Source organism: Hypoxylon trugodes (assembly GCF_022578975.1).
Source record: "Hypoxylon trugodes strain CBS 135444 unplaced genomic scaffold F4822scaffold_7, whole genome shotgun sequence".
Taxonomy (NCBI): domain Eukaryota; kingdom Fungi; phylum Ascomycota; class Sordariomycetes; order Xylariales; family Hypoxylaceae; genus Hypoxylon; species Hypoxylon trugodes.
The window spans coordinates 279,630-300,189 of record NW_026250022.1 but is presented as its reverse complement, the minus strand read 5'-3'; the positions used below and the strand labels follow the sequence as shown (position 1 = coordinate 300,189).

Here is a 20,560-nt window from a genome sequence, read left to right as displayed (position 1 = left end):
ACTAGTTCAGATATGAAATAACTTCTCCGAAAACTATATAGTAGTGTCAAGTGTTATTTAAGTAGTTAATTAAGGGAAATCCCGAGCAACCAAGCTTCATATTCCCCAAGAGGTTCTTCGCCAATATGTGGTGGGTTTATCAGGTGGTTTGAGCTAGTTGTATACAACCACCCTCCCTCTCCGTGCCATACAAGTGCCCGATCTGCTCCAAGCCTAATCGTATAACCTTCAACGGCTTGATGGGTGCTTTTCAGTCCATAGGCGCGAAGTCGTACTGTTGTGTGAATGATCTCGTTTATTGCCCTTCCAACTACGTTATACTGACCAAGCTGCCGTATGTGGCTACCCAACAGCCCCCAAAGAACGGCAGAAGATTGCCCGATTAGATCATCATAAGCCCACGCGTGGCTGCCTGTGCCGGAGATGGGTCTATTAGCACCTGCGTATGGAAACCACCTACGGATCTTCTCGTCATTGAAGCTAACCCCGACATAATTTAGCTGCTGGAGAATCGATGCCAATACGATAGTACTCAAAGAGTTAGTCTTCGATGGGATACCGACATCGCGATGACTCCCGAGGAAGTATACCTGCTTTAGCCGGTGCCGCTCATCCTCAGGTACGTGCATTAGCGTGGGTTGGAACGGGCCACGTTGTTCATGAAGCGCGAGGGCATGAAACATATTCTCAACGTCTAAGCCACTCGTTAGTATTTAGACGCGAAGTAAATTGTCCATACCTCACTTGATGCGACATTGGTCTCCGCAAACTCATATTTCGTGAATGGTGAGAATATTCTGAGTAGGCCAGTGTGCGGAATACCGAGCGCAGCAACAGTATCGATACAGACAAACAGTTTTATATTGACTCGAGTGCCTAATATTATGTTAGCTGCTCTACGTCTATACCATTTCAACCTTTCTAGTCCTGGAATGGCGGAACAAAACTAACAATTATATTCCTTGGAAAGGCGGTCGGTATCCGTTCGTAGGAGATTTCCGGATATATACATCTTATAAAGCTTCTGGATAACTTCTCTGTCGCACCGAGGAAGACCTAGGCAGTCTAAGAAACCGACGACGTGTCGAGCTATATGGGCGCCGCGACTATATCCGATGATGATGATTTCATCTCCGGGGGAATAATTAGCGGCTAGGTCGTCAATCGCCTCTCGGACATATGTTTCGGCACCGTATCCGAACGCACCTATAAAGTGTCAACCCGAGTGCATCAATGTATACGTACCTGGGTGCCTATGGGGAGATAAATCTTACCGCCAATAACCTTCTCAAATATCCCATATCGGGTACCCACACCCCGGCTATACTTGATTTGACCTGAGCCTGCTATGATTTCTATAAGGGCACTTATAATTGTGGGTTTCGCATTTGAGTTTCTATTCGCCCATGTCCCTACTGACAATTTAGCATACTGCAGGATCTGAGTAGGATAATAATCTAAGCCTTAAAAGGTAATAGATTTAAATCTTCTAAAGAGTAGGCTCTTCAAAGTATGAGCCACCTGCTTAACATAGCTAGACATATCTAGGCTTATTCAAAACGCCATAGAAAAGACACTATGTTGCTAACAGCATGTGGGTAGGGACATGGACGCACCATCAAAATTATAAAAGAGGAGCTTCGTGGGAGTGGGCATTATAAGAGAACATTGAAATATTGTTATATCGGGTACCTATGCTCAAAGTATGAGACGTGCATCTAAGTGAACCAAAAACCATGGGTCCTGTCTCTTCATAAGAAATCTTGGGTATTTTTATTCTAATGAAAATGACACTTCTGTCTGAGGGAATCTCGGTGAATAGAAGGCTTACCCTAGGTATCGAAGGGGTCAGGCAGAATAGCATGTCTGGAATTTCCTGTGAGCCTAATCAATACACAGGTACATGGGCTTATGTGGATACGCGGGGGACTTGGATCGATTAGATTCGTTACAGATGGAAAATTTGGAAAGAGTAACATATATCTGATGTTCAGATTTATTTTAATGCTACGTAACGAGCTTACACCCCTCGTTCGTTACAATACTTGTCCACTTCCTTACTAAGGGTTTGGTTCTGCCGCTCTACAAGATCCATAACATCCCAATACTCTGCTCCGAGTTCCATTGAACCGTCTTTCGCGCCGATATTTCCGGAGATTTCCATCATCTCTTCCATGATGGCCTGAAGTTGATTTGGAAGCCAAGTCACTATTGGGCTACCACCAGTAGCGGTCGGGTGGGATGTCTGCTTAAGTATGTATTCACGTGCGAAACACCAATGGCGCCATCTGAAATCGCGGACTTGATTCAAAGCCTGGAGCCAGAGGCGCCTGGAATCCTTCACCATGTCTATGTACTCGTCCGTCGTTGATGAATTGCGCTCGAAATTGATGGCAAGTGCGAAATCCTTGGCACCTAGTTCCTCGGAACTTTTCTTCACTTCAACAAGAAACTGGCGATGATTACTTGGTCGGTAATCTCTGAAGTCCTGCAAAATCTCAGTGAGGGGTGTGTCTGGCATTTGAACTTGGAGGAGGTTATCCATCAATGGTATCATGGTATCATTGGCGCCGCTTTCACCCCTAAAGCTTAGAGGTTTGCCATCGTTAACGCCTTCGTACACGACGCCGTCGGGGAACATGGACTGTGACGTGATGCCGAAGATGAAGGTTCGGAAGCTTGTGTATGAACGAGGCTTCGACTTCATCCACATGGTTTCCATGACGCCATTAACCTTTTTCATGGCTTCTACGACGGTGTGCATCCCTTCATTAAACGCCTTACGTTGTAGTGGGGCGGAGAGCCCGTCTGCATTTTCAAGCGCCCGCAAACACGACATAGTTCCATGCACGAGGGGACCAGAGTTCTTGACCATGTCAACATGAACGAGAACGAAGCCAGCCTCTGAAGATGTTGGATCTAGGCCATGCTCGAATGCGCGAATGAGGCGCAGGTTTGAGTATTCAAGGCCCGCATCAGGATTCTGAAGGCGATAATTGAAGAGAGCGTATGAGCCAGCATACTCCATGAAAGGCTTGAACCCGGCGCTGTGAAAGGTCAATAAAGATTTGATATCGTGGAGAAGGGTAATCATGGCTTACAGCTCAGCACAGCGGACGATGGGGCGAGAGAGTTGAGCCGGAAGGAAGGACCTCCCTAATCCATAAGGCTCACCCTTGATGAACCTCATGTGACATGGCTCCAATAAGAATGCCGAAGCCAAGAATGAATAGTCGCGATACAAGACATTCATCATGGGGAGATTGTCACGGTACTTTTCAATTTGGTCGGTAAGGTCTGGGAGATCTTGTAGGACTGCGTCACCCAGCTTCCCGGTAGCAAGCAATCCAGGCTCCCCTGACTGTGTCTTGACAGGCATCGCTTGAAGAAGGGTCTCAATGGCTTCAAACTCAGGAGGGAGGACAACTATGGGATCCATGCGCGCCAAGAATCCCCGAGTTGTTGAGACCATGAAGGCAGGGAGGGAGGCATCATCAGGTTTGGTGTCCTCAAGGACTTCGAACGACGATTTAGGGATGAACATATTGTTGATAATGAAAGAGTAGTGATTGGTTGTTACTCCAGATTTGTGCGCAGATACCAAGCGAGCTAAAGGGAAGAGATGCTTGAGAACATGGAGGCAGCCCAAGATGGCGACCGGTGTCGCGAGCTAATATAGACCGTGGCCGGAATGGTTCCGGCCTCACCACATTAGATGCGGAGTCTAAGTTTGAACATGTCTAAACTCCTTGTGTATCTTCGTAACACGCTTTGACACTATTGTGGCCGGAACCATTCCGGCCTCAAGCGAAACCGGATTCAACGTTTAGCTCCTTCATCTTCGGACTGATCCACTTCGTGGCCGGAACTGTTCCGGCCTCAACCCTTCCGGGACCGAAGTCGGGTTTTCAATGTATTATCTGTATCGCAATCCTCCCTTGACGATGATAATATCATTACGTATGAGAGATAAGGAGGTGATATCGTATTGCCGATAGATTCATCGTCGATTTACCCCTGAGTGCTCATTGCCGTGGCTTCTGGTGACCCTCATACTATGAAAAGGGGCACGTCTAAACTGGGAACACGTAGATTTTCGAGTTTCGTAAGAGTCGCGTAATATCAAACCATTAGCCGATCCATCTGACAAAGAGAGCCTCATGTGCCGACTGGATTTACGTAACTTGAGTTCATCAAAACGTGACAGAGTATCCGGCCAGGGATGGGAAAAGCGGGTCTTCCATCCACCAAGCCCGAATGAAGCCGGCCATGGCCGGAATGATTCCGGCCTCAGCACGTGAGCTTTCACAACTTTCCCTCACTAGGAAGGTCTTGGCTTATTCAATCCTCCCAGCAATTTCTGTTCAGACCGCAAGTTGAAACTTTAGGATGCCCCCCCTCCCTAGATAGGTAATGGGATTCCTTCAATTGGGCTAAAAGGATTAGATTTCTTGTGGGATAGTCTCGTCAAACCGTCGCATCGATCCGCCGCCCCTCAACCCAGCTCCACAGATCGAGCAAGCCATAACTATGCCGTCCTTCCGTCTTCCAGCACCTAGCGATCCCATGGGGAATGGGCTACGAACGAGGCGGGCTGAATGGGCGGGGTCTTGTCAATGAGCTAGTACCCCCACCTAGCATACGCAACACATAAAAGCCACCCGGCCACCCCTAATCTTTAACCGCTGGAGAATGGCATGGAAGTCTTTGCTTTTTCCAGCGGGAAGAGATCGCCCCCAAAAAGAAAATCTACTGAGTATGTACAGGTACTTGTCAACTTCTAGCAAGCGATTCGTTTGATCTGAAGCAGCCACTCGACATGTCCAACGAATCGCGGTGGTTTGAAGCCCCTGGATGGCGTTTTATCGAACGGACAACGGGAACTACTCGAGACGATGATGCAGCGGGACGGTCACTTGCAGAAGGCGTTTAGGGAGATGCCTGTCCCGTGCGCCAGTGCCTGGGCCAGGGAAAACCAAACAAGAGGTGGCGCAAACGCCAACGATGTTTAATTGTCCATCTCCCCTTAATTTCTGTGTGTCGATATTATTCTAGCTATTATTTAAATATTCGATTACTTACTCTAGTTTCTTTATTCTAAATTGCCATACAAGTAGAGACCAATTGTTGCGACTCGAAGAACACCGAAGCAATGCCTCCAGAACGCATCCAACGAGCACGACGTGTCGTCGGGGTCGGCCCGCTCAACAGATCAACTCGCAACGTCAAGGGCGCTGGTTGGCATCGTCGGGGGTACCGCAGCCGTGGTGAAATGTGGATATAAGTCAAAGAGGGCAGTTACGGAGCCGTCCGTGGGACAGATATCAATGAGAACATGACGCTGGCTGAGTTCGTCAGACTGATTGTGTGTAAGTTCACTCCAACCCCACCCAGGTGTTCCTATAGGGTGAGTATATGATGTTGACGAAGTTGTAGCTTTGCAGGAAAGAGGCGAATACTACCCCCACAAAGAAGGATGGACCTACGACCTTTTCTTCCGAAGAAAGTCCCTTTTCGAGATGTTGGATGAGTTCAGAGAGCAAAGGAGAGCCGAACAAGATGATCTCGTCCGTGATTACTTCGATGGAGGGGAGACTGTTATTTGGAAGGTGAGTTATGACGTATGGGATGGTGTCAATTGATGCTGATAGATGTGAAGGTGTATGACGAAGAAGGCCTTGAGCGGGTCTTCACGATCTTCACAGATGGCTGGGAGTATCATAAAACCGCCCGCCACCGAGGGTCTAGTGAATTTATAGTCCCATTGATGTGATCTAGATATGCTGGGATTTTGGACTGGGTTCCTGCCGAGCGAAACGGAGTGGAGGGGCTTCAAATTGGCTTGGATATCACACTGAGTACCTGGAAACCTAGGTACCTAGGTAGTTACTAGGACTATGAAATACAATGCAATTTTGGTTCGATGGTATAACTTCATCTACACTAAGCGACCTCGAAACCCTCGTCCTATCTAAAGTCAATGGGTAGTTTGGGGCGTCCAGTCTCGGAGCACTATCCCGTCGCCATATATCAACTAAACGGCCTATCCTATCCAATTAATCGGACCATCTCTCATAATCTGGGAAATAGCGATCGTGGATGCGCCCCGCGTAATCAAAAAGAACAGGGAGACTTTCGACCACCTTCCGAGAATCGGGCGCACTAACATATACTGGTCAATACAGATTCCTCCTAAATGGATTTGACGTTATTCACTTACGCAGTACATAGAGCAACTGAGCTGATAAATCCGAATAAGCATGTGTCTACCTCGGTCGGTTGATCCCCACCAAGAACCCAGAACGGGTCGGTATCGCCACCCTTGCTGTTGGATCGCGAAACAGTAACTACAACATGCGGGGTTAACGAAGGTGCTCTTCTCTACATCGGGGCAACTGCGATAATGGAGGTTACTTACGAAGCGCACTAAACAGTTCCCAAATCTCACGCCGGGATTCAGCGATTTCCTCGTCTGTGAATCGGCCGGTGCCTTGCCCATGTAGCATCGCCGTAGTGTTGCGATAGATCATCAAGCCCACGAGCACGCGTATTGGGTATGGTATCGACCATAGTGCGTAGTCCCTCATGGTATAGTAGTTCTGGATCCAACGCTCTTTGGCCTATTGTTCAATTAGTCGTGAGTTTCTGTTGAAGGTGAGATTTAAAAAGGGAGCCTTCGTACGTGATAGAAATATAGCTTATTCTCAAGTAAAGCTATCAATCCCGCATCATGCGATCGCTTGACTGGATCTAGTGAGCCGTTTAGATCTGGAAGGACGCCCCATTCCGATAAAGTCCTGGGGATGAGGGCAGAGTCGCTAAGTAGTATCTTCGGCTGCGAGCTTTCCTGTTGGTTTGCTGAGGAAGAGGATAGATCATTGCATTCAATATACGGGATCTTGCCCTTCGGTGCCGCTTTGAGTGACCCCGCGTCCGTCTTATATGACAAACCAGCAAAGCGGAGTCGTGCTTCTAACTTGGTTACGTATGGAGACCACACATAATGCCCGGATTCTTTCCAGCCACGGAAGACGGTTATATCTAGCCGCTTGCTAGTGTTCTGGGTGGTCATAGTGGTAGGAATAAGTAGGTAAACTTGTTAGCTGTTGAATTGGTGAATTTGTCGAACTTGTGAGTGCTTCAAAGGCGAATGCTGATTGTTGATGCTTAAAATAATGAGATTAAGGTATCACAAAATTCAATCAATAGAACAATACTTATATCAACCAATTATCTGTTCTAGAAATCGCGCTCGCGAAGTTCACCAATTCAGCTGGCGCGAAGTTGCGGCGTAGAAGCTAATTTTCACTCGATATATTACTAACAAGCGCGCAAAGCCTCCTCCTTAGGTCACAGAAGGAATTACAAGGGTATGACCCGCGTCTAGGTGTCAAGCGCGAGACCGAAAATTCAGTGAGGAATACGTATCTTGGCAGTTTTTCAGCAGCTGCAGATCGCCTTATTTCGGCATTGACACTGAAAATAACGTCTTAGTGTATTCACCGTTGAGTCAGAAACGGCCCAACTGGACATTCGGACTAGCTTAAACCCCGGAATTATCGCATTGTTAGCAGGGGATTCTGCAGTATAGACACGGACCACCACTACTTATTTCCTCGGAATTTATCATCGTAATAAGTTCCGGGCATTTCTCCTGCATTACCTAATTCTTCGGGTACTTCTTAGCATCGGTCTCTTTCCGTAAGGCGAAATGTGTCTGGTGGCTCGTAGTGTGCTTGAATATCGCTTCATTCTTAGGATTATTTCGAAGTAAATTCAGTCCAAGGCGGTCGGGTAGCTACACTGCGGTTTGTGAAATGAGTCCTCCCATTGACCGGAACTGCCTGGGAGCCATCAATCATTCATCTTCCAATGCCACACGACGTTAATTTATGTTCGTGTTATGGTTAGAATATTTCCGATGCGCTCGTATGATATCAGGAAGGTTCCCTTCGATCTCATCCCTCGATGAATCACCGACGGAGTTAAATGACGGAAATTCCTCACTCAGGTTAGCTAGCCAATAACATGTGTTGATTCTTGGTTTATATGGGTCAGCGGTCATAAGCGGTCTATTGTTCTGGTTTATGTCCGAACGGGTCGGATCTAAGGCTTCATGACTCAAGTAGGAAAATATCTACCAACGTTTCGCGTTATACATCTCGCGTGTATATGTCTCCCGCCTGTGGATTTATCTTATTTAGTGATACGGCCGAGTGAATATCCATGGAGCGACAAACCCGACGGCGAAGAAGGCCGGCCTTATCATGCCTTGAATGCAGACGTCGCAAGATCAAGTGTAACCGTAATGAGCCTTGTTCGCATTGCGTTTCCGCCAAGTTGAAATGTGTCTATAGGGTTTACAGCGATGAGCCTACTACCGATCAGCAGCCCCATCAATCCGATTCTAGGGGCGAGGCGCCAGGTACCTCGACTCGCGTGCCCTCAATCGTGGGTCTAACTCCGACCTTTACGGAGCATAGTCAACCGTCCCGGTCCTCGGTAACGTCGCCGTCAGCTACCGTTACGGCGACAGGTGGCCAAAGCAGCACGTCAAATAATCTCAGTCAGAACAATAGTCAACCACCAGATCGCGCCCAGGATTATGAACCAGGTCTCATTGGCATTTTACAACGTGGCAGCAGACCAGAAAAGCTTTCGGCGAATAGCCCTATTTATGGTCTTGCCGAAACTGGTCAAGATATACTGGCCCGTCAGTTAGGGCTGGAGGACTCACGGATAATTCTAAACAAAACAAGAATCTTGGGATGGAGTCTAAGAATAGGCTCGGCTGAAGAGGTATAGTCTTACCTCGATTCATATCTTATAGCCCTTCATTGACCGGTAGCAATAGTTCGAGCCCCTCGTTGCGTGCTTTTTTAGTGCAGCCAAAAGCGTCAAGGAAGATTCGGTTCCAGACACTGAACTTGGAGCCGCACGCACGCAGATGTGGACTCTTCTTCAAAAATGCAAAAGCATAGCGAAGAGTATGAAGGTAGGGAGACCTAGCAGATTACTTTCGCATCCCGAGATCGACCTTTCACCACCTTCCCGCGATCTTGCGGACAGAATGGTTACTTTGTACTTTCAATACTTTGAATCGACACACCGGGTACTTCATGCTCCTACTTTCTGGTCCGAGTACCAAAAATGGTGGGACCACCCAGAAAGTACTCCGGCAAGTCTACGTCTAAAGGCCCTTCTCGTAATTGGTATAGGATCATGTCTATCCAGCCATGAAGATAAGGATCCTGGATTTCGCAATACGGTCCACCAATGGATATATGCCGCTCAGACGTGGCTAGCTGGGCCGCTAGAAAAGGATCGCTTGAATATCGAAGGGATCCAAATTTATTGCCTAACGATCCTAGCTCGACAGATCTTCTCAATTGGAGGCGATCTGGCATGGGCATCTGTAGGATCGCTTATCCACATGGCGATGCAGATGGGCTTGCATCGTGACCCCAAGCATCTCCCGGCGATGTCCATCCTACAGGCGGAACTCCGTAGGAGGCTATGGGCCACCATTCTCGAAATGGTCTTGCAGTCAGCTCTTGACTCTGCAATGCTACCGAGGATCTCCCTAGACGACTTCGACACAGAAGCACCCTCTAACAACAACGATGATGAAATAGACGAGTCAACCACGGAACTTCAACCTCATCCTAAGGATAAATATACCGATGCATCAATGCAACTTGTCTTACTCGACCTTGTACCCATTCGCCTCCGGATCCTTAAGCTTCTAAATGGCTTAAACTCCGAACTTTCATATCTCGATGCGCTGGCGCTAAGTTCAGAAATAATTGAGGAGTATCAAGCCTGTAGTAAATCCACGAGGGAAGGTGAGCGGTCTGGAATGACGCCGTTTCATCGAAATCTTCTGGATTACCTAGTGCGTCGGTTTTTAATTCCTTTACATGGCCCATTCGCGACCGAAGCGCGAAATAATCCATTATTCTACTACTCGCTCAAAGTCAGCCTAGACTCAGCTTTAGCTATTATATCGCCCGAACCAGACGAATGCTTCTCTCGCCTCATGGCTATTGGTGGGGGTATGTTTAGAGAGGGGATTAGATACGCCACCTCCGTCATCACCCGCGAACTCATCCGTCAGGTCAAGGCTCGTCGCACTGACGGGACCCTGCATCGCAACTCTCAATACATAGAGCTCCTCAAGCAAACCGTAAATGATATGAACACAATGTCGATAGAGCGGATCCGAAAAGGCGAAACGAATGTGAAGAGTCCCATGTTCCTCAGCATGATCATGACCTACGTCGAAGCGATAGAAAAGAATACGCCATATGAACTTGCGGTCGCACAGAGCGGTAGGGACAGCTTGGAGATGTGCTACAATCTACTCCGCGAAAAGACTGGAACCATCTCCTCACCGTACCCCTACAACACAGGTCTCACACCGAGAAGCCTCAATGGAAGCTATGGGTTTGACTTGGATCTAGACTGGGAATCTTTCCTACCAGATGCAGATTTCTCATAATACTTAGACGTGTATCAGTTTCACCACTTTGATACGTCATATAAATCTCGATGCTGTTTCAAAAGTGGCTGCTCATTTTTTTTTCAGCTTCGGGCCACCTCACCAATCGACCATACTCGGTGACGAGTAGAGGCTGATGTTCCATTTTTGAGTCCGGTACTCCCCGCTCTACGAAGCAAGGTGGCATGTGTCTCATGTAAACGCCCATTCTCCTACCCGTTCTGATTGGAAGGATCTCGGTTCCGAATATAGTTGCATTCGACCGACGCGGAGATAAAGGCGGACAGCTCGGCACCACAGCGGATCCCCGAGGTCTAGATTTAAACACGAATCACTCTGGAAATCACTCATTTTTGGCCTTCTCTTGTCATTTTTCAGTAAATAGAGCGCCCTTTTCCATGGTGCTACATTTTACGAAATTTCTAGACTATGGCAAAACTCAAGGTCCTCGTTAGTGGTGCTGGTATCGCAGGCGGCGCCCTTGCATTCTGGCTCGTCAAATTAGGTCATGATGTCACCGTCGTCGAGAAGCATCCCGGACTTCGCGCTACGGGGCTTCAAATCGATTTACGAGGTCATGGTATCCAAGTCCTGAAGCTGATGGGCCTTGAAGATGATTTCCGAGCTAGAATGGCGCCGGAACAAGGTATGCAGGTCGTCAATAGCGCGGGTAAACCACAAGCCTACTTCCCTGCGAACAATACGGGAGAGGGGCCGCAGAACTTCACTACCGACTATGAGATCATGAGAGGAGACCTGTGTCGTCTATTCTACGATAACACGAAACATTCGGCTAAGTACATCTTCGGAGCTTCCATCGAGAGCTTCGAGGAGAAGGATGACGGCATCGAGGTTCGACTTTCAGATGGTACGACGGATCGGTTCGATCTCGTGGTCGGTGCTGATGGTCAGGGCTCGCGCACTCGGAGGTTGATGCTTGGGTCCGATCGTACGGAGAGGCTTCACCTCTTCCCACTCCCAAATTTCTACGCTGGGTATTTCACGACACCTCGACCTATGAAAGAAGGCGAGGAGTTTAATGCGACGGGGTACACAGCGACTGGGAGACGTGCTATCATGATGCGTAGGCACAGTCCGGATGAGGTGCAGATATACCTCATTGTTAGACGTGAGTCCCCGCGGCTTGATAAGACGGCCCGGGGAGATGTGAAGGAAGAAAAGGATGCGTTTGCGGAGATTTTCAGGGGTGCGGGGTGGGAAGCGGATAATATCGTCAAAGCCATGTACGAGGCGGATGACTTTTACCTTGAGCGCATGGTCCTCGTTAGGTTGGATGCTTGGTCTGAAGGTCGTGTGGTGCTCCTCGGAGATGCGGCGTATTGTCCGACGGCGACCACGGGAATGGGCACTACGGCTGCCCTTGTTGGCGCGTTCGTCCTGGCTGGTGAGATCAGCAAGCAATTCAATGCGGATTCTGAGGTAAATGGTAGCAATAAAGAGGCTCTAGCGTCTGCCCTCAAGGCCTATGACCAGACGTTCCGACCTTTTATTGACCAGATACAAGAGGGGATTGTGGAGGGCGCGAATCGATGGGGCCATTTGTTACCGACGTCAGCGTGGGGCATCACTATCTTAAATTTCATCCTGTGGGTTGTCGCCACACTGAGGCTGGACCTCTATGCGCAGTATTTCACTAAGGAAAAAGTGAAATGGGATGTCCCGGATTATCCAGATATGGTACGCAAATAGGTTGGCTACCTCCTTAAGGTGTGTGAATGGGCATGATATTTGGAGGTTTGTAGTTTCATGGCGATTGATTCCCCCCTCATTATGTCCATAGCGAGAAATTGATTACCCTTACTATAGGAGCATCCTTTGTAAAAGACTTTTGTTTAAATATGGAGGTTATGTTTTTGCGGACTGACAAGTTAATCATTTTTCACTCACTGCTACTATAGGGTCATTTCCCACCAGCCCGCTTGCCATCCTCTGCACGCCATTTCGATGACATTCTTCACTATTCGCCTCTAAGTTTAATATATGTTATTGCCAGTTGTTGTTGATAACATCAACAATGACACCATGATCCTCGTGCTGTTGAAGCCCAGAAACGACTACAACAGCAACGATACCCTCAACCCCCTTGACGCGGACTACGCAGACTTCAATCAATATGTAAAATGCGTTGAGGGGCGGATATCTACTCACTTGGCACGCCGCCACCGTGAATGGCATACTTCTCGGCTTGCCCGAGACTCATTCCAAATTTCTTTCGGAATATCTCTTCGTTACCAGCATATTTGCAATGCTGGAACCAGGTACTAGTACCGAATCTGAGGACGGTATTCGTCTTTCTCTGCACCCAGATCTCGTTATCAGGCACCGTACCTGATCCAACAACAGTCTGGAATAGGACCTGTCCACTGTTGGCCAGTGATATGGAGATCAAAGTAGGCTTTTCAGATGAGAACGGAAGTAACCGTGCGTAAAGGAGATGCCCGAGCTCCCAAGCATCCTCGGCTGTGAAGGACTCGAGTAGGAATGAGTCGCAGGTTCTTTTCACTTCATCAGCCTATATGGAAATCTTAGTTAATTAATTTATGGCACAAGACTTTGTAGACATACGTTGGTATGCGGAGTTGGGATTTGAACTGGTGGTGTGGATTTTTCTTGAGCGGAGAGAACTGCTCTAAGCCCTATGCCAGCGCTTGGGTCACGACGACAGGGGACTGTCTGCGCCATAGCGAATATTCGATTGTTAAAGACAGTACTATTTTTCAGGAACGGTAGGATTTCCTATAAGATACTTCACGAATATATATACCATTCAAAAAAATAAGAATTAGAAACGGGACGAGATGATCTCCTAAAACGGGGTCGCTCCACTCTTGGAACCCCCGACATCTTTAGTCCTTAAAAGGTAATTTTAGGAGTTCTCTCGGGGTTTAGGTACACACCTGAGGAAGTATTCAGCAGTCAACCCCACCATAGGCAACCATAGAATCTTTTTAGGTTGGACTTCAGTCTCGTTCTTAGAAAATATTGTATTGCAAGTATTGCGCTAGTGATTTTCATCATGTTTCTATCATTACGCATACCTTGGAAGATTTCAACAATGATTTTAAGTTGCGTTTTCTTTTGAGAGAGGAATAAAAAACATATTGACCTAAAACTAGCAGCTTTCGTGTAACACCAATTCCAATTCCAATGCTTCTTGCCAGACATGAGTCCCCCAAAGATATCAGAGATATAGTTGTCCTCCTAACACCGACATAATAAGTCCCAATATTTCGGCATTAGGAGTAAAAATGTCTAAACAATGAGAAGAATTTATACAGTTAGTTGTCAACAGTAACTCATCTCTCTCAGGGGTAACCGTTTAAATCCGAAAACTATTCCTAATTGGGATAATGATGTTTACATCCAAGTACCGTTTGATCGCATAGCGGGTTGCTCCTATTAAAGTAGCCGTACGCTTAGGTAATTGCTAGGACCGCCGGCTAGGTACCTAAGCTCCATCAGAACTTCCCTGATGTGGTAACTAATAGCTCAATGCGTCGTGTAGGTTAATTCTAATTGGCTGTCTGCAGCATCGGTATCTTGCTATTTGGTATTCATAAATATTTCTATGTATCAATCAGTAGCAATTACAAATCATTCGGGTACTTATTTTCCAAGCTTCATCATACTATGAGACTTGACTGTCGATGAAATCAAGTTCTGAATAATCCAGTATGAATTATCTCTTGAAAATGGGATATATAAAGACGTGAATTACCCAGGCAGTTGGGGAATAGAAATAATTCAATTCACTCATCCATAACTCGAAAGACAGTATCCCCCCTTTTCTCACTGTGACGATACTATTTGTACTCACTTACAAAGCCATAACCATGAACACCGATCCTAGATCAGCCAGCGACCTCGCTGCCATATACGAGTCTCATATCAAGGGCAAGATCGTTCTTACCACCGGTGTCTCCCCCGGCGGATTGGGGGCAGCCTTCGTCCTAGGCATCGCTCGTGCTCAGCCGGAGTTACTTATCTTGGCGGGTCGCGACCTATCCAAAGTGCAACAAACGGCAGATGCCGTTTCTGCAGTAGGCGCCAAGGTCCGCACGCTTGAACTCGAGTTGGTCTCGCTCGCAGCTGTGCGGGCTGCCGCTGAGAAGCTCAATAGCTGGGACGATGTACCTCGCATCGACGTGCTGGTCAACAATGCTGGTGTTATGGCAATTGACTGGGCTTTATCTCCTGATGGATTCGATAGCCAACTTGCTATTAACCATCTCGGACCCTTTTTATTCACCAACCTACTCATGGGCAAGATTACAAAGTCTCCGGCGCCTCGTGTGATCAATGTAACCAGCGAGGGCCACCGTTTAGGTCCTTTCCGTTTCGACGATTATAACTTCCGTGTGAGTTTATTTTCCAATTATTTCTGCATTTGTGACTGGTGCTAATCTTGCCTGCAGGACGGAGAGTATTACCATAAGTGGCTGAGCTATGGTCAGACAAAATCAGCCAATATGCTCATGGCCATTTCATTGGCAGAGAAGTTGGGTTCGAAACATAATCTCGCAGCCTTCAGCGTTCATCCGGGTCTTATTGTATCAAACTTATCGCGTCATCTGAAATTATTCGGCGATGACGATTCTGATATGATAGCTATGCGTAAGTAAAATGTTGCAAACTCTTGAGTGCGGCGTACGCTAATACCGGGCACTGGCTAGGCGATATCGATCGTCTTATGGGAAACTCCATTGGTTGGGGTGGCTGGGAGAAAATCCTTCCTTGCACGCCTGAGGTGGGCGCAAATACGTATGTATATGCCGCTTTCGACCCCGAGGTTACAGGTAAGCCCCCGTACACTTAGTTATCTATAACAAATAGCGTTAGCTAATTTCCGAAGCCCACAATGGTGGCTATCTTTTGAGCTGTCGGTTGGCCGATCCTTGGAAGGATCTTGTGAAACCATGGGCAACTAGCCCAGTCGAAGCCGAAAGATTGTGGAAGCTGAGCGAGAGGCTGGTCGGTCAGGAGTTCTCATACTAATATGCCTCCCCGAGTCCTGATTCGCATGGTGCAGCTGCAGCACAAGAGAGACAGTCATCATAGATCATATAACGATTGGATATGATGTTTCGCAGAATGTTAATAACCAATAGGGAGTGCATTAACTATGGCAGAATGAGTCTTATGCACTAGATTCATATGTTACCCAGCGCAATGAGGCTTGCCAGCGTGCAGCCTGGCCATATAATAATGCCAACATTTTGCTATTGTCCAATACCGTCACGTTTCTACTAAAATGATTACATATTGATTAGGTATCTACCTACGTACCTGGGTACGTACCTAAGAAGGCGCTTTATGGTTATATATACCACTAATCTCTTATGATTTTCAACTATTTTCTAATAGGAGCATCACGATAATCTAGTTGTTGACGAACTATATCAATTAAACATCTATCTTGAGATCTCATTCCGGGAGACCTTAGAAAACACGCCACAGTATGAGTATTATCGAGCCTAAGCAGACCTCGGTCCGAAAGGGCACTTCATGCGTCTCTGAAGTGGAATGGAATGAGTGGAAAGATCTCGTGTGGAAAGAGTATATGATCAATGACTGTTCACTCAAGGATATGGTCGAGATCCTTAAACGGCGGAATCCCCAGGTAACGTACGTGAATCCCCTTGCCTTCTTCCAAGTTAGTATCAACAGTAAGGGATAAGAATTCTAACATACCTTCAGGCTAGCACAACTTCGCACTAGACTTAATCATTGGGGGTTCCAAAAAAGCTTAAGTGCCGAGAATTGGAGATATGTTGAACATACAATTCAGAAGAGGAAACACCATGGGAAAGACTCGGTTGTGATTCTATCTGGAGTACGCCTCGCACAAGAGAAGGTGAAGACCCAGACAGACCGTCACAGGGCTGTTACCCTTCGGAACAAATGGATGCTCCGTAAGATATACCCATATTCCCTATTTATGAGAGTTTGTAGTTAGTCATGTCTGATTATCCATCAGCTCCGAGCCCAGAACCTCCTGATGAAGGCACTCCCCTCTCCATTTGCACTCCTCGAGCCACCTCGCCTATCCTATTCTCACAGCACGAGTGGCCCAAGAGCCTACCATGGCTCCAGTTTAGTGAATCCATACTACCACAGTTGATGGCAGGCTTGCAATTATTACCAGGCAGCGAGAGGCGAGGAAGGGTCGTGGAATCTGCTGAGAAGCAGATACGGCCCAATAAAAGGCAACGATCAAACGTATCAGTCGCATTGGCAGCTTTTGAAAGGCTTATAAGAAGGAGCATGGAGATCGTTATAGGTTCGGAAGAGCTCACATATAACCTTCTATTGACTAAGAGTGTCGACCATATCGCGGGTCGCCTTGATCATGCTATCCCATCTTTATATCCCGGCGAGAATCTTAGACGAGCCACGGTCCTAGTCGGCGGCGCACAGCGTGAAGTGCAAAAAGAAACCATAAGAATCCTTCTTTTTATTGCATCAAATCATCTGATTATGGACTATGACAAATTGAATCCGACGCCGTATATTGAGGATGCTCGGGCTTTCGTCAATGGTTGTCAGCTTTCTGGCCTCACCGAACCCCATACTCTAGCTAAGCTTGTCCGAATATCGCATGATAGCCCAACAATGACAGCAGTGATTGATCTCCTATATGAGGCGGCAGTCAATACAGAAGCAGTTGATCTCGTTTTCAGACTGTTTACGGCTGACGACCGCATCAGACCTAGCAGGGCCGTTGGTCGAAGTTGGTGGATAGCTCGCGACTCCTGGGGAGAACCCGACGTCTGGTCAGCACTAGAATTTTCTCTTTTTAGGGGCTCTCTAGAATTTGCGGATCGCCTGCTTAATTGCCCGAGTGTAGCTGCCAATGCCTACGGGTATTACAATTCCAAGTATTCGCCTCTAATGCTTGCAACACTTGCCAGACCGGACGATGTGTCTGTTCGACTGATCCGGCTCCTGTTTAAGAAGGGTGTAGTTATAGACGAACGCGAGATACAAGCCGCATTACTCATAGCCACTAGGAAAGGAAGCGTCCAATTAATCGATCTTCTACACGAGGCGGGAGCGGACTTTACATTCAGCATTCCAACCGAGGAGTTAAGATATCCAATTTTCCGGAACCACTCTCATGGGCCATGCACGACATATGAGTTCTTCCGACAACTAGACTACGTTCAGTGCCTTGGATTGGCTTGTTCGTACGCAGCCGAGGACATGACTTGGCACACGAACTCGCTCAATGAGAGCACAGATGATGAACAGACCTCTTTGAATTTAGTCAAACATATTATCATGCTAGCCGGACCAGAGTTTGACATGGACGGGAAACTCAAATCCGACGCAATAATGCATGCCGCCATGCGTGGATACACTGAAGTCATTTCATTCCTGTACCAAACTGGGGGACGGGAGGATCTGAAAAATCATTGGGTCTCTCCTATCTACGCCGCCGTAGATTGGGATCAAGTTGAATCTTGCCGACTACTTTTGGAGCTCGGGTATTCTGCCGAGCCCGAGTACCGTTTCGTTCATTGGACATCGGAAAACCCAAATATTCTTCTATCACCCATGCACATTGCCGTGGCCTATAACTCTTACGGGCTGGTAGAACTCTTAGCCCAGGCCGGTTCGAACATTGATACCCAGGTTTCATTCCGTCTATCCATCCCTGAATACCGTATCGGGCGTGGATTCTTCATGTTCCTAATAAATAAGGGGGTGAGCAAAAGAAATATGTCGCCGCTGGACTTAGCAATTTACTTGGGCTTCTGGAAAGTCGCATTTTTTCTTATTGAAATGGGGGTTACCTTTACCAATGATAACCTATTCGAAGCAGCACGGTTGGAACAGTATGAATTAGCCGGCCGGTTTCTTGAACTGGGAGGAGACCCGAACAGGGCTGTTAAAAACGGCGAGAGTGCACTTTTAGTCTCGGTACGCAATAGACATGAATCAATTGCATTAAAACTAATAGAATCGGGCTCAACCATTACGGACAATATTTTAACCCTTGCATTACAGCATGGTTTAGACCAGACTGCTGTAAAAGTAGCTGAGACAGGAGTCAAGCTACCGGGATCAGAACTTGCCTGCGCCCCCCGGAGTCCCAGTTTATTACGGCTACGAGATTTTCTTCGATCCCAAATTTCTGATATTCTCATCAGTCGGCACGGTTCGGATGGAAGAAGTTTCTTAGAAAACGCCTTATTGAGCGGCGATATAGGAGTGGTTAATTTTGCGCTCTCGCTCGACATCTCTATGTATGATTCTGGAACATTATGTGCTGCTGTTCTAACCGCTATCGAATCCCCTCTAATTGGCATGGACGAAATCTTAATAGAAATTTTCCGGAGGCGAGGATTTATAAGCCCACAAAGTCATGGATACGACTGCATTCTGGAGAACACAGCAATATAAATCGCAGCTTACCACAAACGAATGGACATTATCGCGAAGTTTCAGAGAGTTAACGCGTCTGAGACGGGCGTTGCGATATTGCCTGGGAAGTCGTTTTGGGATTGGGCACGAGGCAGTTTCTGTTACTGGCCTGCGAAAGAGAAGACAAGTTCATTTGATAGCTTACTCTTGGCAAACGAGTTCGATGTCTCTATCTTTGCTAATAAGGAATGCGATATTTCCTTAAAGAAATGGGATAGTTGGCATGATCCGGAAAGAATGTTGGTGTCTCCCCTCTTTTACGCAATAAAGGGCCACGACGAATCCATTTTGAAAGCCCTACTAGATATTGGGTATAGAGCCGATGTATATTCGCTCAATACTGCTATCTATCAGGGCACCTCCCTTGACATGATCAGGAGATTGATGGAGGAATGTACGGATATTGATGGCTGTGAAATTACTCATTTAATTCACGCTATGCCACCGATATACATAGCTGCTGCGACAGGGAATTATAACCTAGTGGGTATCTTATTGGGCGTAGGGGTCAATCTCAATAGCGGACTCTGGCAGGTGCGTGAGTATACGCTTCGTATACTTATTAGGACTGGGAGATTTGACATTCTTGATGCATTATTCGAACATGGTATCGATATTAAACATACACCACGCACCAGAAAATGTGCGATGACGGCCTTGCAATATGCTCCCTGGAAGGGTAATCCCGGTATCGTGCGCCGTCTTCTCGAGTATGGCGCTGACCCAGACGCCCCGCGAGCCATCATGTCTGGACGTACCGCTATAGAACTAGCCGCAAGACACGGCCACCTAGATGTAATTAATCTCCTATTAGACTGGGGTGTTACAACAGAAGGCCGTGGCCAATTCCAATACATCTTAGCGGTATTTTGGGCGGCGGGAGAGGGCCATTTAGCTATTGTAGAATACCTTAAGTCTTATCGACCATGGACGGAGAGCGACTGGGGAGTTCTTCGGGCAATCGAAGAAGCTACCAAAGAAGCACAATTCGGAGGTGAAAACGTGTTATTTATGGGCTGGAAAGAACGCACGGAAGACGAAAAAGTTGGGATATTGGCTTGCATTCATGAGCTCATCGAAGAATATGGGTACTTAAAATTAATAATTCAAGTGGGACCTTGCGCTTTGGATAAAGCGGAGGCGAGGAATAGTGAGGAGGTAGATCAAAGGATTCGTCCCTTATTAGTACCCGATGGAGACATGGGCGAAACCCGGATCCAAGCTGAACCCGTTCCCAGCCAGGTGGGAGAACCTGAAGATGACTTATGTCACGATCGAGCCGACTTCGTGACTGAGGCGGACCTACAAATACTACAAAGTCGCGAATCTAGTATTAAAGAGGGCGCCGAGGTTACGGTAGGGTATGCTCAAGAAATCCATCTAGGGTCTCGCGACGAGGCGGGAGAGCAGAAAGATAGGAGTCAGCAAATACTAGAAGATATGCTTGGAGAGAGGGAAATGCCGTTTCAGGCTATTGAATGGGAATGGTAAAGTTATATGGGCTTGTTCCACTCAATCTCTAATTCACTATGGGACCTTCCTTGGAATATATGCCATATACTACTCTACCTGAGTAGGTGTTTAATAGAAAGTAGCAAGGCTATTGCTAAC

At 47.2% G+C, this 20,560-nt stretch overlaps 8 protein-coding genes across 8 annotated transcripts; 5 read left to right on the top strand and 3 right to left on the bottom strand.

Moving 5' to 3' along the window:
- Positions 1 to 65: 65 nt before the first annotated feature.
- F4822DRAFT_431023 (uncharacterized protein) lies at positions 66 to 3,544 on the bottom strand (the record flags this gene model as incomplete). The annotated part of the gene is made up of 6 exons (XM_051461413.1): positions 66 to 694; positions 745 to 876; positions 952 to 1,206; positions 1,275 to 1,412; positions 2,062 to 3,047; positions 3,102 to 3,544. 6 exons carry the CDS (start codon positions 3,542 to 3,544, stop codon positions 66 to 68), a joined length of 2,583 nt encoding a protein of 860 aa, XP_051311924.1.
- A 1,608-nt stretch (positions 3,545 to 5,152) lies between these two features.
- Positions 5,153 to 5,773, top strand: F4822DRAFT_431022 (uncharacterized protein; the record flags this gene model as incomplete). Its single annotated transcript, XM_051461412.1, has 4 exons — positions 5,153 to 5,237; positions 5,292 to 5,369; positions 5,437 to 5,609; positions 5,660 to 5,773. The coding sequence occupies 4 exons, from the start codon at positions 5,153 to 5,155 to the stop codon at positions 5,771 to 5,773; spliced, it is 450 nt and encodes a 149-aa protein (XP_051311923.1).
- Positions 5,774 to 6,056: 283 nt separating this feature from the next.
- Positions 6,057 to 7,072, bottom strand: F4822DRAFT_431021 (uncharacterized protein; the record flags this gene model as incomplete). Its single annotated transcript, XM_051461411.1, has 4 exons — positions 6,057 to 6,162; positions 6,221 to 6,347; positions 6,419 to 6,620; positions 6,683 to 7,072. The coding sequence occupies 4 exons, from the start codon at positions 7,070 to 7,072 to the stop codon at positions 6,057 to 6,059; spliced, it is 825 nt and encodes a 274-aa protein (XP_051311922.1).
- Positions 7,073 to 7,649: 577 nt separating this feature from the next.
- On the top strand, positions 7,650 to 10,716 carry F4822DRAFT_306579 (uncharacterized protein). Its single transcript, XM_051455265.1, has 2 exons — positions 7,650 to 8,799; positions 8,855 to 10,716. Exons 1-2 carry the CDS (start codon positions 8,227 to 8,229, stop codon positions 10,499 to 10,501), a joined length of 2,220 nt encoding a protein of 739 aa, XP_051311921.1. The 5' UTR covers positions 7,650 to 8,226; the 3' UTR covers positions 10,502 to 10,716.
- On the top strand, positions 10,717 to 12,546 carry F4822DRAFT_306622 (FAD/NAD(P)-binding domain-containing protein). Its single transcript, XM_051455267.1, has 2 exons — positions 10,717 to 12,229; positions 12,421 to 12,546. The coding sequence occupies exon 1, from the start codon at positions 10,931 to 10,933 to the stop codon at positions 12,209 to 12,211; it is 1,281 nt and encodes a 426-aa protein (XP_051311920.1). The 5' UTR covers positions 10,717 to 10,930; the 3' UTR covers positions 12,212 to 12,229; positions 12,421 to 12,546.
- F4822DRAFT_409080 (uncharacterized protein) lies at positions 12,333 to 13,370 on the bottom strand. The gene is made up of 3 exons (XM_051458623.1): positions 13,088 to 13,370; positions 12,671 to 13,034; positions 12,333 to 12,615 (listed from the first exon to the last, which is right to left on the bottom strand). The coding sequence occupies exons 1-3, from the start codon at positions 13,202 to 13,204 to the stop codon at positions 12,506 to 12,508; spliced, it is 591 nt and encodes a 196-aa protein (XP_051311919.1). The 5' UTR covers positions 13,205 to 13,370; the 3' UTR covers positions 12,333 to 12,505.
- A 783-nt stretch (positions 13,371 to 14,153) lies between these two features.
- Positions 14,154 to 15,755, top strand: F4822DRAFT_409077 (NAD(P)-binding protein). The gene is made up of 4 exons (XM_051458621.1): positions 14,154 to 14,880; positions 14,938 to 15,136; positions 15,196 to 15,318; positions 15,375 to 15,755. Exons 1-4 carry the CDS (start codon positions 14,356 to 14,358, stop codon positions 15,515 to 15,517), a joined length of 990 nt encoding a protein of 329 aa, XP_051311918.1. The 5' UTR covers positions 14,154 to 14,355; the 3' UTR covers positions 15,518 to 15,755.
- A 225-nt stretch (positions 15,756 to 15,980) lies between these two features.
- Positions 15,981 to 20,440, top strand: F4822DRAFT_444649 (ankyrin; the record flags this gene model as incomplete). Its single annotated transcript, XM_051463277.1, has 4 exons — positions 15,981 to 16,147; positions 16,220 to 16,434; positions 16,500 to 18,887; positions 18,936 to 20,440. The coding sequence occupies 4 exons, from the start codon at positions 15,981 to 15,983 to the stop codon at positions 20,438 to 20,440; spliced, it is 4,275 nt and encodes a 1,424-aa protein (XP_051311917.1).
- Positions 20,441 to 20,560: the final 120 nt, after the last annotated feature.